Consider the following 16738-nt stretch of genomic DNA (forward strand, 5'->3'; position numbering starts at 1 on the left):
TTTTACGATTTAAAATAAAATCTTTTTCAATATTCACAACATCTTTTTACATATTGTTGAGATATTATTCTTTCATAATTTTAAATAATAAAAAACATTGATACTATACATTACTATCGTTTCGATAGTACAAGGTTTATCTTTGTGAAAATGTCAGTGTGTAGATAAATATGGAAAATAAACAAAAATATATAAGAATAATTTATACCGTTTAGTATACGTGCAGGTTGAGGTCTTCTGTCCACTAGTATATCATCATCGAAAGCCTATATAGATATATAGTTTTATAAAAGTTAATGTGTATCATATGAATTGAAGAGGCATATACTAATATAATCAACATGCATATTATTATAAATTAAGTGAGAAAATGTGATACAAAAACTCATAGAATTCGGCAGCGAGAATTGTTGCGCTGAATAAGCTAGATAAAGTATGTTTTGGCGTTGGTGTATACTGTAATCAAACTTGAACAAGTCATTACGTGTATATAGCGCTTTTTATGTTGACAAAGGCTGTGATTTCTCCATCATCCGTAGTGTTTCAATGGTTTTTATGTTGTAGAACATGTGTAAAGCTTGTTTTCATAAAAAACATGTGATATTTATATTAATAAGATTATATGTAAATATTTATTTATGTCCTTTATATATGTGTTGCTTAAATGGCTAACTCACATCTGATTCAATTCACTTACTTGATGATGATTTAAATCGTTAATAGGGAGACGTATCGGTTCATCTACGTGTTCAGGTGCCTCATTCAGCCCCTGCCTCACGTTAACATCAGCTATTGGCTGTAATTAAAATATTTAAATTTATTTCGTAATAATACAATTCACGATTTGAATTATATTTAACATAAATTTATCGAATCGTGTAATTTAATAATTTAGTTACTTGATCGTCATTTACATCTTCAACAGGAAGGAGTTCCGGTTCGTCTATTTGACCTTGTCCGAGTGCCTCATTCAGCCCCTGTCCAACGTTAACATCAGCTATTGGCTGTAATTAAAATATTTAAATTTATTTCGTAATAATAAGATTCTTGAACAAAACTATATTTATGATGGATTTCAGACAGTGTGTGTGTATGTGGTATTTTCCTCGCACGACCAAGCGTGACTTGAGTCAGCCTTCACTCAATCATGATAACCTTACAAATTCACTCACTTCCCTTATTTGAGTTGGGCAAATACGCTCTCTCGCGCCATGTAAAGTCTAGTAATATAAGTATTTTATTTGTCATTTGTTGGCGTTGTTTAATAGATTCCTCCTTTTTGTAATTGCGAACCGCGATTTTCCTTATTATAACTCTCCTAGCTATAGCGAGTTGTTTTCTCCGTGGAAGTCAATGCCATCTTTCTTGATCGGAGCTGAACCCTTATAATATATCAACAGAAGATGGTCCTGACGCGCAGTGGCCAAACCCTTTTGCAGATTTATCAAATAATGTTATTTAATAAGTAACTTACCAGATCATGATTTTCATTAACAGCACGAACAAGATGTGGTCTTCCTCTCCGACGTGGAATATGTGCCATTGGTTCAGGGTTTTCTATTGCTCCATCAGCTTGCTGTAATTTATATTTTTATCCAATCGTATAGTAATTTTCATCCAATGGTATAGTAATTTTCATCCAATCGTATAATATACATAGTATTACTTCAACTGCACCCAACATTAGTATATTTACATTTTCATTCATGATTGCAGCCCGGTTTCTAGGACGAGGTGCTGCGATCCGTCTTCCGCGTCGTACTTGTTCCCTCGGTGGTACTTCCGGTACAGGACCTGGCATCAGATTATGATCTCTCCCGAGATTGTTTCTTCGCCTCCTTCGACGTATATAGGCATTTTCAAATTCACCACCTACAGTGAAATTAAAATGAGATTCACATAAGAATGCTCAAATTATTTTGTTAGAAATGTATATTTTATCAAGGGAAATAGTACTGTACCTGCACCAGGGTTGTGCTGAAGGATACGTATTAAATCTGGTACGTCATCCATATCTACCAGGCTAATGATATTATTAATCGTATTACGTTCCTGGTTCTGCATAATGACTAATAATTTATTCAATTAAAAGATTTTACATTTACAATCACGGTCTGTATGTATTAACCGTTATAAGTAGCACTACTTTCTATCATATGCCCTATTAGTTCTAACTTTGAATTTAGCTTACTTCTAGCAAAGTGTGGTCTTCTAGTCGCAGCTACTGTCAATAAAAATTCCTGAACATCATATCTATAAAAGGAATTATAACCAACCTCATGAAAAGCATATTTGTTACAACAGACTTAACTGTTTATTTCGTACGTGAAGATATTGTTCAGTTTAATTACTTATTTTATCTTAAATTACTATTTGAAGCGATATAACAATATTATATACATAATTTAGTGTGTGTGTGTAAAAGTATTGTAAAAAAACCTATAATCTATAATAAACTTCTATATTTAACCCTCATCGGTCACCGTGGGTAAATTTCACCCAAACAAAATTATTAACTCCTCAGAAAATACCTTAGTGTTTGAAAATACCCTTAAGGCGCCATCTACTGTTAGTCTGAGGTACCCTCTATACCTTTATACAGTTAGCGTGGCTTAGGACCCTTCTCTGTGCGTCTGGCATTTGTCCAGAGTTAACCCTCAAAAATCGTTGGGTGAAATTCACCCAGTGTAACTACATTTTTCGTGCATTCAATCTTTAAAATAATTATACTTTTTAAAAGAATCAATATTATATTATTTTTTAATGAAATTATTATGTTTTAGGAGTAGATTCCTATTGGTTTTTTTGCTTTATATGAATTGTGTAAAAAGATATAAATTTTTTAATTAGAAAAATGACTTTTTTGTTATGTTAAATAAAAACAATTTTTTAATGTATAAAAAATTAATTTTGATTAATGATACTCATAAAACATCTTTTATAATCCTTAAAAAACGCATACAAATTATTTTTAGATAAAAAAAACTCATTAGCGAAGCAAAATGTTACTTTTTCGACGGTGAATCTCACCCAGTGTGACCGTTATGCGATTCTACTGAAGTGTGACCGACGAGGGTTAAAAGGAAAAACGTCAAGGAGATGTCGAATATACATTTTGTAAGGTTAATGTATTATTAATTGTCAATAAAATATGAATCAGTATTGATTAATAATTTGTACATAAATTTATCTGACCTCCCCAATTCAAGATTCTGTTCAGCACGGCGAATAGCAAAATCAGACTGAATTAATTCCAGTGGTCTTTTTGGTTTGACATTCAATCCTCTCATCGCATTTCTTATATCCTTTCCAACACTTGCTGTATACGCTTTAAGTTTTTCTATAAATGTATTTATCTAATTAGTTAATTGCTATAAAATTTATTGACCTTTTAGTAATGCAATTGTAATTGTAGCTTAAATAATCGATACCAAAGAAATTTTTTCAAAGAAAGGTATTTGGCATATCACACATGTTATAGCTAAGAATTTACTTATAATATATCAAAGTTATATGAACATTTTTTATACTATCATTGTACTGTAACGAGCATAATCGAATTTGCTGATGGATGAAGATCGTCGCACAATAAAGCAGTATCGACTGACGCACATATTAATAATAGTGATGACGATTACCTCACCCGCACGAGCATACACATTATTACCAGTTACAGGACTAGAAAAGCAATCATTAGATATATTATATTTCAGTTATTGTTCTACCAATAAACTTACTGATCATTTTCCAAATATTAGGGTGTTTTCCGAATATTTTTTGAGCGTGCATGTTTATATTTTCGGAAATATTATTTGTTTTTATTGGTTGATTGTAAACAGATATTACATTTGCTAATGGTACCCAGGTAGTCCTAGAAATAATTTACAAATTAATGCGTTGACAACTGATTTTGAGATTCTATTGGAATGTTGCATGTTACAGTACTTTAGTGATTCACTTAAAAATCACAGATGGTTTTCGTAATATTATTACTCGACTAATCACAGAATTTAAGGCAGCGATTAGAGAGATAAAAAAGAGGCAAAGTGTATACCATTACCGCAAATACGTTCCGAAAGATTGTAATTTTTCGCCTTGAATAGATCTTGGATTAACGGCTTGGTCAATTAAAGATACTATATGCCTGTATCCTTCGTCTATTTTATCTGACGGTAGGTGTATCAGAGCATATGCATTTTCCAAGATATAGTCGTACTGAACGTTTATATCAAAGTTATCCCATTTCTTTGCAAGATTCTAAAATATTGATAAAGTAATAGTTATAAAAATACTACGAGATATTTAACGTGTGAAATAAATGTCATTGATCAACTACAGTTCTTTTTATGACAAAAATTAACTACGATGTCTTATTTTAAGATATATATAAGTCATATGTATGTTTAGAGTCACGATTGAAAAATCAATTTTAAGCAGTCCACGACCGTATATAAATAGTGTTCCGAAATCGAAGACTATACGAGCTTATGATAGTGCATTAGCTTATGGAATAATTTGGCAGCTATTCCTATACATTTTTTTCGTATACTTACTTGCTTGTAATGGAATGAACAGCCTGTGATAGTCACATTTGGAAAGTGTGATATAAGACTATTGAGTTGACTTCGTTCGAAATCACAGATAACGGAACGGATATTATCTCTTAATTCTGGAATTATGTCAAATATTTTTCCCCACATTGCATCGTACATTCTTTCTGTTCTCGATGAACATAAACAAAATATAGATGCAAAACCCTATAAAAGTTATGGTAGTTTCATAAAATGAAAAAAAGTAAAAAACTCAGCTTTATAAAAAGTTAAGCGTTTTTACTTATATATTATAATACGGTGCATTACATGGCCTTTTCAGAGAGTGTTGCGCTATTTGCAACACCTCAGAAAAGGCCATCCCTGTCCCTTGCCGCCCCGTAACCAGCTGAAAATACGTAATATTAACGCGCCTAATGCGAAAATCATATTTTCCCTTACATGCCAACCACAACTAAACAAACAAGAAAAACAGACGAGCTGTCGCGATCCGACGGATGAAAAAAAAAAGAGAGCGCACGAGAGAGAGAACACATACACACACTCCTGACCACGTGTTGCCGGCGGGCAAGAAAAACAAGAAAAACTTGACTGAAAAGTGCAACGGAGGTGCACGTAACGACACGTACCGACCCGTTACACTCCCAGACACTGACACTGACACCCGGAGCACGCTGACATTCCTGGGGCGAACAGAAAATCGCCGATGAAGCGGCAGCCGGCAATCAGCTGAGTCGGGCTGCTGCGCACCATCGACGACATCCTGAACGCCACACACACACTGGATATGAACTACTGCCGACACTCACACACAACACTCCGAAACCGCACACGACCGAAAAACGGAGCGCTCCAGGAGGCGCTACGACTACCGGCACCGAGACACGAGGTGCACGCGTTAGAGAGTAGGCGGCCATTTTAGAACGCTAAGCTAGCTAGAGCGGCAGCGCGGTAGACTAAGCGGGAGTGCGAGCGAGATAGACTAATTAAGGGGAAGAGAGAGCGAGATAGATAGATTACTAAAGGCGCGCCTATACTTGACTCAAAATTACGATTTTATTTGTACGCGTATGCGAATTAATTGTAATTAAATGTAAGGCGATTTGAAACTTGTTTTAAATTTAGAACTGACTTAAATATAATGTATTAATTATAATTGAACCGTATCGTACGGATTAAATAATGTATGTAATTTCGCAAACTCTTATATATACTTGAAAGCGATAAGCCGCGCATTTATTGAAATTAATAGCTAGCCGATGAAATTTGAAACTCGGACGAAATTTGTTGATGACGTCACGACCAATAGGCAAATCATTAGAATATTTGATTTCCGTCCTCATCAAAATTCCGACAAGAGTAGGGATGAATCTCTCTCTTAGATTAAATGCTGACCGACCTAGTGGGGGGTGAGAGAGGGTAAAATTTGATGCGTAATAGATAAGACGAGGGGCGCTGTTACCTTCTTAATTTATATATTGACCAATGACGACACATTCGGAGGGCGCTACCGATATCCGAATTTACATATCGGCCAATAATAGTGTTTCTTCTTGGAAAGAGGAGAGAATGAGAGATCTTTGACCGCGGAGAACCGTTTCTCTTCCATTTTGCCACTGGATCTCGCCAAGGACAGTTCCGAGCGTTAGATAGTGAGAGCGTAACCTAGCATATTCCTTTTCTTCGTGCAGGATTTATCGCCGCATTAATTCCAAGTAAGTAATTGAAGTGTGACTGACCTTCGCGAATAATTAGGGCGCTAGGATAGGAGTAGACCGTAATTCGCCGAGGCGCGTGGATCCGTCGCGGTCGCGATTGCGAGTTCTGACCGAAAAGCGTTGACCTTCCGCCACCTCAGTGCGCGATGTATGGCCTTACGAATAAATGAAATAACTTGATATTGCGTTCCGGTAATTTCACCTAGATCCCAATATTTTCCCTCTGCCAATTATTTTCAGCCGCGGACGGGATATTACAAGTGAAATTTGAATTAATTTTCTATTAACGGTAACGAAACGTATGATTCGACGAAACACGATCTGAGACAAAGGAGTGAGAGCTAGTCGACCGGATATCTTCTGTGATTCTGCTGGAAGCAGGATATTGGACAAAGGATTGATTTGAACGAGAAAATCAGGACAAACATCGTTGGAGCTTTAAGTGATTTTTTTTTAAGTTTCGAACAGTTTTGAAACTTTGAAATTTCATCGCCCGCTCTGCGCAGTCGCACGGCGGGCAATTCTACCGACGAATTCGCCGTTGACACGATTTTCCAACGATCACTGTAGGTAAGGGCGGTGACCTGACGCCCTGCTACCAAAGTTCGGAAAATCACGTCCAACGGAAATTGGTGTTGGCGATTTAGCTGGTGAGGCCTACGCCCCCCGAAATCCCCCTTCACAATATAAAGAAATTGAACTTAACCCACTTAACAAGGAGAAACCTGAATGCATCATAAACGAAAAACATATACCATTGACGTGAAAAATATGATTTATTTCTAGAACTATATCAGTAACTATAATAAAAAAAAAGTTTTATCTAGTTCTAAAATGAATTGTAACGACAATAGATAATATTCAACATATAGCTTCAATTATCAAATAAAAAACCTCATTTGATACGACTGATAAATATATTCAATTATAATTCTTCAAACAGAAAAATTACAGATTAAAAAATTTCGATGAAACAAAAATCTATATTTATTTTTCTAAATCGTACGTGTTGAGATGCCATGCGTATGTGCTTGCGATCTCTTCTGTGAAGATGGACGTAAACTTACGTGAATGCTCAACACGACATTACTCTAATAGAGCTTTGTTTCGGTCCTGGACGGATCGATCTAATGAATATTTTGTTTTCTCTAACCTGTGCCTTTATTTCTGTACCAAGCATCTGTGTCCAACAGTGTGATTATAGGTAACTATTATAAAAACTAATTCAAGAGATAATAGAAAAATAAATTCGATTAAAATCCTGTCAACAACAAGGTTAAACCTTGAATATATGTATCTATTGATAGTTCAGGTCTTGACGATTTGTTTGGGAATTGATGTTCATATAAATGCAAATAAGAAAAGAATTTCAAATTAATAATGCAGATTACATATCCATCAGTAGAAATTCATAACCTGAAAAGATAAACACTTCAGAGAAAATAAATTACTATACGGTTGTCAATATATCTAGCTTGCAATGAGCATTATGGATATACGAATGTATCTTTGAATTATAAAAATATCAGTAAAAATAACAGAAATGATAATATTAACGTATCAGTGGAACTGCCGATGAATATGTTCAACCATATACAAAATTAATAAATGATAGATAAACTGAAGAGTGTGATCTGAAATAATAGTGATTTGAAATTAATATATTTTCAAAAACCACCTATATAACAAAGACTATGGAACGGCTACGATAATAATAAAATAAAAACTTGCTGATCAACAATATTATTTGAATTTTAACTACTTTTTCACCTTCCATAGTTTTCAAAACAATTTTTGAAAAAAAACTCGACGGATATTATTTGAAGTCTACAAATATCGGCCTTGCATTCTTGAAGCCACCAAAATTACACTAACATACTTAACTAAACTGATTCAAAGATATGACCGCAACGGAAAAATTTGTCGCGATTTGTTTGATAGCAAAGTAAAAGCATGCTCATTCGAAATGAACAAAAAGAGACAGTCAGTTATGTAAGAGCAAATAGTTCAGAGATTGAGTGAGTGACGTAACATTATTATTCTTGCACTTATCCTCATCAGTGACAATCACAATAAAATTCTGAAAAGTAGTTCGATTTCTTGGCGATAATTATGACAGAAATAAAGTGTTGCTGTCAATTTGATATAAGTTGATGAACAGGCTATCTATGAAAAATAAACAAACAGTAACGATGGATAGCTATGCATCGAGAGAATTTTTGTAAAGTTCTTTAAGTATTCAATTAAAGTTAAACATTAAAGTAAGTACATAAATTGAATAACTTACTGTATCTAACTTTCGAAAACTTATTATGTACACTTGCGCTATTCCTAAATTTCTAGGGATTACCTGTAAATGTATTAGTATATCATTATTGAACATATTAATTTTTTCACAGGATCGAAAGGGTGTAAAAATATTATAGTTAACTCATTTCTTTCATAAAAAATGAGTGGACCGAAACCGAAGGCACATAAAAATAGTTTTTTCAAACAAAAGTAAGTACTAAGAAAGATAACGAAAAGAATATCGACTAGAATTATTAAATAATATCTAAATGATACATAACATATGTCCAAAAGTCTCTTGTCATAATTATTTATCATACTATTCCAATAATATTAATACATACTGTGAAGGTCCCATCTATGAAAAGTTGAGAAATCAACCTCAACGCCTCCAAGGCCGTATCATCGATGAAAATTAAACATTTTGATGTATCTGTGGCTACAGCTATTCCTCTGTATAAATTGTTTATTCGGTGGTATTCAATCAACATTTCATTTAATTGCTCTAAATTGTTCGGCGTACCTGGAAGTGTTTGATTAAAGACACGCATAATTATTTGCTTGAATTTTGGATAATATCCAATATGGTCATTAGCTTGTAATGGTGCATATCTATTTTCATCAAATAATTTGAATATTTAGATTTTTTGTTAATTTTGGTATCGGAAAAAAGAGACAGAGAGCATAATAGTTCAGTTGAATTAGACAAATAAGTGTCGAAACAAAGGTGTAAGAGGTAAGTTTGTTATGATTGTTACAATTGGTCTAGAATAACAATGTGAATTGGGGGTGCGCGAACGATGGTCTCTTATGATTTTACGGTATAGCTCCTTTTCAAATACCTTCGGACAGGAGCTTCGTTTCAATATTATAATTCAACTTACTGATATCAGCATATTTTTTGTTGTATCTTTTCAAAAAAGGTCTTGACTTAATTCATATAGATAAAAATTAACTGGAATATCCGATTCTAAGTGTCATCCTTTTTTTCTTTTTCCTCCTTTTAGTCCATACGATTATGATTATCAATAAATTGAACTGTCAACAAACATGTTTATATGATGACGTTTCGTTGGATAATTGAGGGGTTGGGTGGAAAAACGGTATAAGTCGAGTTATACCGATTTTGAGATAACATGATAGAATGATCAAGTACTACCCATTACACATTATATCTTCACCCCATAACAAAAATCATAAATTTAGACCTATTAAATAAGAGACAAACTATGGAAAAACGGTATAACTCGACTTATACCGTTTTTCCAAGTACTCAACCCAACCCGGCGTGCATGAAGCAAAATTGTACACGTAACCGCATGTGGAGCTAGTATGTAATACTACATTCTTATATATTTTACAAAGGCATACTCACGCTTATAAATATACTCACTAATGCACAATAAATAGAAAAAGAGAGAGGGGACGCGAGAGAAAGATAGTCCGATGAATGTAAACAAACGCATTCTTAGCTCGCGCATGCCATATTCGTACATTTCACACAGTATAGTGTTTGTTCTCGACCGAAGCATGTGTGACATATAAATTCAATTAGTAAAACATAGTGGATATGGCGAGTGACAATAGTGAACTTGGTGACAGCAATCTTAGCATAAACTCAACAGACTACTTATCAAGTGAACAAGAAAGTGGAATAAAAAACAAAAATCGCGGAAAGAAAAGAAAATTGCTTACACAAAGTCATGCTGACAATAAAAGAAAGAGACGAAAAAATTCTGGAAAATCCTATGTCAATCGTAAAGGAAAGAAAGTTAGTATAATAAAGATTATTATAAACGTTTTATTTGCTTTTCTAGTTTCATAATTGAAAATGTATAATGTAGATGTGAAAAACAAATACAAGTAAATATATCAACACTGGTAAATAAATACTCATTACTACGCTTGTTCATTATTTTTCTATTACAGGTGCCAGGAAAAAAATTTGAAGTTATATTGAAATGTTGCTCTAAGGAATGTGCTACTAAAATAACAGCTGAGAATCAAAAACAACTTTTCGAATCATTTTGGTTGTTAGGTGAAAAAGAAAAACAAGATTTATTTTTATGGAACTCAATAGATAAAATACCTATAAAATTTAAAACTTCAAATGCAGTAAGAAAAAATAGAGAATGTATGTGGTCTTATAATATTGAATTATCTGGCGTGAGAATGCGCGTATGCAAAACTTTTCTGATGCGATGTTTTCAAATTACGAATAGACGTTTAACGTTCGTTACTAGTAGGAAAAAGGAATCAGTTGTAGATGTGAGTGATAAGCGAGGTAGAGCTAAAAATCCTAAAAAATTACCAGATAAAGTCCTTAAATTAGCTTTGAAACATTTAGCATTGATTCCGCACAAGCGATCTCATTATACCAAATCCCAACGATTTTACTTTGAAAATCCAAGTCTTACTGTCAATGATCTGTATCTAAGTTTTAAAGATTTCTTTTTGGCTCAAACAAACAGCGCTTTGAAAATGCAATATAATACTTATCATCATTGGTTTCGAGAGAATAGTCCGTACAGTTTCAAAGAACCGCACAGCGACACGTGTGATTATTGTACACAATGTATACAAAAATTGAAAGTTAACGCCAATGACTCATGTAAACAGGCTTTTCAAGAGCACACAAAGAATGTTGAAGATTACCAAAACATGAAGAAAAATTTATTAGCAGCTTGTAAAAAAGATAGTTCATTATTGATTTTTGAATTTGATTATGGACAAAACTTAGCATTACCAAAATTAACTGTTACTTCCCAATTTTATAAGCGTTTATTGTGGATGTACGTTTTCAATATTCACTGTCATAATGATAAAACAAGTGCTTTTTATTGGTTTCTAGAGCATTATGCTGGAAAGTCTCCTGATTCAGTGGCGTCATTCGTGAATGATTTTCTACAAAAGTTTTTACCAAGCAAAACTGTGAAAAGAATTATTTTTTTCTCTGATTCTTGTGGAGGTCAGAACAAAAATCACTGTATGGTTCTTTTCTTCTCATGGCTTAGTCAATTATATGATGTACCTATAGAACATATTTTTCCTGTGCGTGGTCATTCTTACAACCAGTGTGATCGAAATTTTGGCTTATACGGTAAAATGAAAAAAAAAATTGAGGTAATTCCAACTGCGTTAGAATATGTAGATATACTTGAGAAATGTAGGCAAAAGCCTCAACCGTTTCTTGTGATTGAAGGTACAGATCTGATAAAAGGATGGCATGACACATTGAGTAAATATGCATATTCAAAGCCGTATGCTAAAAAACAAAAATTCAAAATTCAATCTTACAATCGACTATTGTATACTACCGATGGATCTATTGAAGTTACTCATAGCGATGATCAGTCAAAAAAAGAAACATTTTCTTTGTGGAATAGGGTTTTAGAAGTTTCTTGTATTCCGAGTAAACTATTGCCTATCTGCCCTGTTGGACTGACTGACGAAAAATTAAAAGATGTAAGATCATTAATGCCTTTTGTTGACTCAAAATCAAAGGCTTGGTTTGAAACTATTTTTGAAAAATCTATAAAAAAAGTAGGAAAAAGAGATGCTAATGAAAAAAATATGAAGACAGTGTCAAATATTGCAAAAGAAAAGGTTAAGAAAGCTACGAAGAAGACCACAAAGAAAGAAATCAAAACAGCGAAAAATATTGAAACAAAAATTTGTAAGATTAAGAATAAGGATAGAAAAACATCCAAAAAAGGCACTATAAAAGTCAAATAAATCAAACAATTACTGTAAACTATGTGTAATAAATTTTATGATAATAAATAGCTATAAACTCAAAAAATCGTAGTTGATCTTTGGAAAAACGGTATAACTCGAAAATTTCATTTTAATATATCTCGCTCATTTTACAATATTTTTTTAATTTGTTATATAGTACTTATGCACAATAGTTCACTCAACCCGAGAAAAAAATTAGATGAAATAAATAATCATTTATCATGGTTTGACAAGTTTTTCTCATTTTTCTCAAAATCACGTTTTTCGACTTATACCGTTTTTCCACCCAACCCCTCAATTACCAATCTTTTCTGATCTTTATAAAATATTTAAAAAATACACAGATATCAACAATTAATCATAATTGCTACCTACCAATATACATTTTTTCGGTTTTCTATTGCTTTTCATAGAATTGCGATCAAATCAAACCATAAAAATAGTCACTTAGTCAAGCTGAAAATCACATATATCAAAAACAAAATAGAAGAATACCCAATCCTCTCTCTAATAATCAAAACAGAATTATCAATATCGAATTAGATGGACCATGTGTGCAGTATACATAAACAAAAATATAACAAAATTACAAATGTATCCTATATTTTTTCTAACTTGATTTGCATTGATAAGATTTGTTATGAAAAGGTAAAGCAAGAACCTTAGTATTTATTGCTTTTGCCCATCATGAGTACTATTATTTTTATTATGATTGAATCTATGTCTACGAATGTGATCAGAAATACTTATCTCAATAAATTTATTCGGATAATCATTATCTCTTTAGATATTTTTCACTAATTTTATATTAAAAAAGTGAAAAGATCTATCAGATAACAATAAATCTCTATCGATTAGATTAAATATAATACTACGCTTTTTTTGTACAGTTATTGTATATATTTGTATTTTTTAATATTTAATAAAGATTGGAAGAGATCGGTCATCATCCAATGAAACGTCTTCATATAAAAATGTTTATTGTTAATTCATTTTATTGATAATCTCGTGGACTAAAAGGAGGAAACAAAAAAAGGAATGGCTCTAACAATTGGATTTTTCAGTTAATTTTATACGTATTGAGAGTGAATTTTCCAAAAAAAATCCTATAGATTATTCTAATAACTTACTCATCAAGAGCACGAACAGAATCATACACATTTTTTGGTTCATCGATATCGGCGTGCTCTCTCGCTCTTAATTTGATGTCAATCTCAAATTTTTCTCTTAAGTATAAATTAGGATCGCTAGGATGCGTGTGTTCATTAATCAATTGTATCACTTCGTTTTCGACATAAATTTCATTTTGTGTATAAATATACGCAGAGCATAGATACTGATCCCTTCGAGCACATCTATACTTTCGCAAATTAGAAGTGTCTCTATAGTACATATAACCTGCGTGGAAATACCGCCAAGAGTCCGGCTGTTTTCCTGCCAGCCTCAGCATCGTTATTCCTATATTAAAATGAATTCATGGATAAGATAATAAGTTAATGAATAAATATACACATAAATATATACAGTCTACAGTATAGTAAATATATATTATTTTAGATTTCTAATAAGGAAATAGGATTTGATGGTTATGAAGAAAAATATAGTATAGGTGGACGTTAACGTTAGAATAGGTAAAGAGCGTTTTTGGAAAGCTAAGGTTATCAGCACAATTTATATCGTAATTCAGTGAAGAATCATAGATAAGACCTAATAGCAAAGCCATTCTTTATAGTTATAGTGCTCAAAATGTGTTTGTACAAGCATACGATGATTGATAATAGAAGCGAAAAATGTTATAATTAATATTAAGATGTATGTATAATTCAGGGAATGGACATGCCTGTTATCCATCTTAAATTTATTTCGCGGAATAATTCAGACTTCGACAAGAGAAGAGGCGAGTTGCTTCATTGCATGCAAACAGCGTAGAATAAGCGGCTTTCCAATTGTGTAAATTGTGATATAAAAGGAAAAACGGCTTTTCCTTTCTATGCGAGATTTGTATGCCTAATGTATAATCCAAATAAATAAATAAAAAAAAAAAGAAATAAAAAATCTACATTATTATCTATTTATCAAACCATTCATTAAGTCATCTTTAATTTAAGCGTCACAACACAGTTAAAGCTTATACTTCGTTTACTGTATCCGGGATAAAACTACACTAAGTAAATAAATTCTATTCATTATGTTCACAAATTATATTCATCACTGTTGGTTGAGTCCAAATATGGACCCTCCTATTTCTTGAGCCTTAGTGGGCTGACTGACCCTTGCCAGTATTGTGAATTTCCATCTTCACAATCGTTGCCACCTTAATTGTCACTTTTAATATAACTGCCTTTTAATACTTTAAATTTCAACAACAAAGCAAAAGATACAAGCTTCTTATCAATTATCTGCAGGATTTGAATACTTACGTGCATCTATTTATAATTCAACTCATCTACTTCAATCATCATTTCAATAGATCGAAACATTTTTTCCGAGTTTACTAATCATAATGTTACTATGATAACACGCCAGCTTAGTTTAAAGCTTTTCATGATCAGTATATTTAAGATACGCAAATGAAAGAATATATACATAAATGTACACAGTAAATGGTGAAAAATAACTGTGTTATTCTAAACATTGAAACTACAAAAGACTCACTACGTGAAAAATTGGCCGTTGTAACAGGTTCATGTGAAATCTTTATTCATGAATTGCCGTCGAGCTTTACAGACATCCATTTTGATGCCGCACATTATAATTTTCATGCGATTGGATTTGAAAATGACCATAACATGCCAAGAATAATACTCAGAAATGAATCAATGATTCATCTACATCATCTAATTAAGATAACCCGTTAAACAAAACGATATCAACAATAATTACTCACTCATCATTTTCAGCACGCAACTCTTTTATAACATGAGCGGTAACAACATTTACAATTACAATCCACTAAATAATATGTCTTTCAACTTAATAACCTATAGTAAGGGACAAGGATTTCCTAAAAGCAAGACAGCTTCATAGTAAAAAATGCAATTAAAATATTTAATTGTGCTGAGCATACTCTTGCAAAGGTTATGGCCAAAATTTCTACATGGACTTTTTATAGAAGATACCAATAGGTCTATTAATTACGCTAGTGCATACCTATAGTGCAAAATCATAGTGTATGTCTGATAAAAATGCTTAAATCTGAAGAAAAACTCTGTCACATAAACTTGTTTTATAATACACTAAGCTATCATGTTCTAGGTGGAATGATGCATTGAATTTAATAAATAAATACACAAAAAAGCAGATTTTAAATAATTTTTTAAGTTGACAAAAATCAGTTATGATAACTTAATCAAATAATTTTTCGAGACAGGATTTTGCATTAAAGTTATTAATTTAATACAAAATTAAGGAAAGCTTTGATTAACTGATTATATATATTTTATTTGTTTACTATAAATATTCATATTACATGCAAAATTGAAGATAATACATAAAATTGATAATTGCAGTAAAAAAAATTAAAAATATAATGTAATTACAAAATCATGGGTAACCTTCGAAACTCTTTCAATATCTGATAGTTATAAAGTGATAACTCAGGTATTGAAAGAGTGCCGTTTCTCAATTTTCTTTCCATTTCTTCATAATTCATTTTCAAGTAATTGTACAAAACTTTCACCTGCCATTCTAAAATATAAAACGTATACTATTAAATGATGACATTTGAAAAATATTTCAGATAAAAGTTGTATAGTTCACAAAGACTCCACTGACAATGACGTTGAGCGTCGTCCTTGGATGTGATTTTAAAGATTATTTCAAGGTATACCTTTGTTTTTCAAAATAACAACGTATATTTTTGACCCCAGATTCAGAAAGAGCAGAAAATTCTACGTTTAGATAAGATATGTAGGATCTACGAATGACACTTTAAGATCATGGAATATACATGAAATATACAATTTAAGTGCGTATTCTTTATTGAGTATGTTGAACTATATGTTTATTTGCACTGATCTAAGTAGTCAAGGGACTTCACTGTAAACATAACCAGCTGTAAGATCTTGCAGTCTCTAAAGAAGGTACGTTTATGTACGCGTGCGTGTGTCAAGGCAAAACAATGTAGCGATGCAGTTAGTAAGGAAAAATTTCAGTAGAGCTTCATCCAGTCAAGGTAAAGTTATATACTACAAATGCTCCCACCTAATTATGAATCAAATGTTCAATGTGTACACTATTATTTTTAAAACACAATAACAATTTGTAAGTATTTCAGTAGTTATCACTTAAGAGTACTTCCTATATTTTCACTCTCTTTTCCATAACCATCCGACGCTGCAAGATTATAAGCATGTGTTATATACACGTATTTACTAAAAAAACATGTCTTTCTATTAGATTCGTCGAAGTAATAGATGATATCACAGCGCAAACTCGAATAGA

At 32.3% G+C, this 16738-nt stretch overlaps 2 protein-coding genes across 3 annotated transcripts in view; both read right to left on the bottom strand.

Annotated features, from left to right (window-relative positions):
* Positions 1–16738, bottom strand: part of LOC131671708 (disks large 1 tumor suppressor protein-like) — a 1979893-nt gene that overhangs the window by 1866241 nt on the left and 96914 nt on the right. The gene's annotated exons all lie outside the window — the stretch shown is intronic.
* Positions 291–1743, bottom strand: LOC131671715 (uncharacterized). The gene is made up of 5 exons (XM_058948355.1): positions 1697–1743; positions 1475–1576; positions 915–1004; positions 698–796; positions 291–577 (listed from the first exon to the last, which is right to left on the bottom strand). The coding sequence occupies exons 1-5, from the start codon at positions 1706–1708 to the stop codon at positions 554–556; spliced, it is 327 nt and encodes a 108-aa protein (XP_058804338.1). The 5' UTR covers positions 1709–1743; the 3' UTR covers positions 291–553.

This window comes from Phymastichus coffea, unplaced genomic scaffold (assembly GCF_024137745.1).
Source record: "Phymastichus coffea isolate CEN01 unplaced genomic scaffold, Cenicafe_Pcof_1.1 PCOF00010, whole genome shotgun sequence".
Taxonomy (NCBI): domain Eukaryota; kingdom Metazoa; phylum Arthropoda; class Insecta; order Hymenoptera; family Eulophidae; genus Phymastichus; species Phymastichus coffea.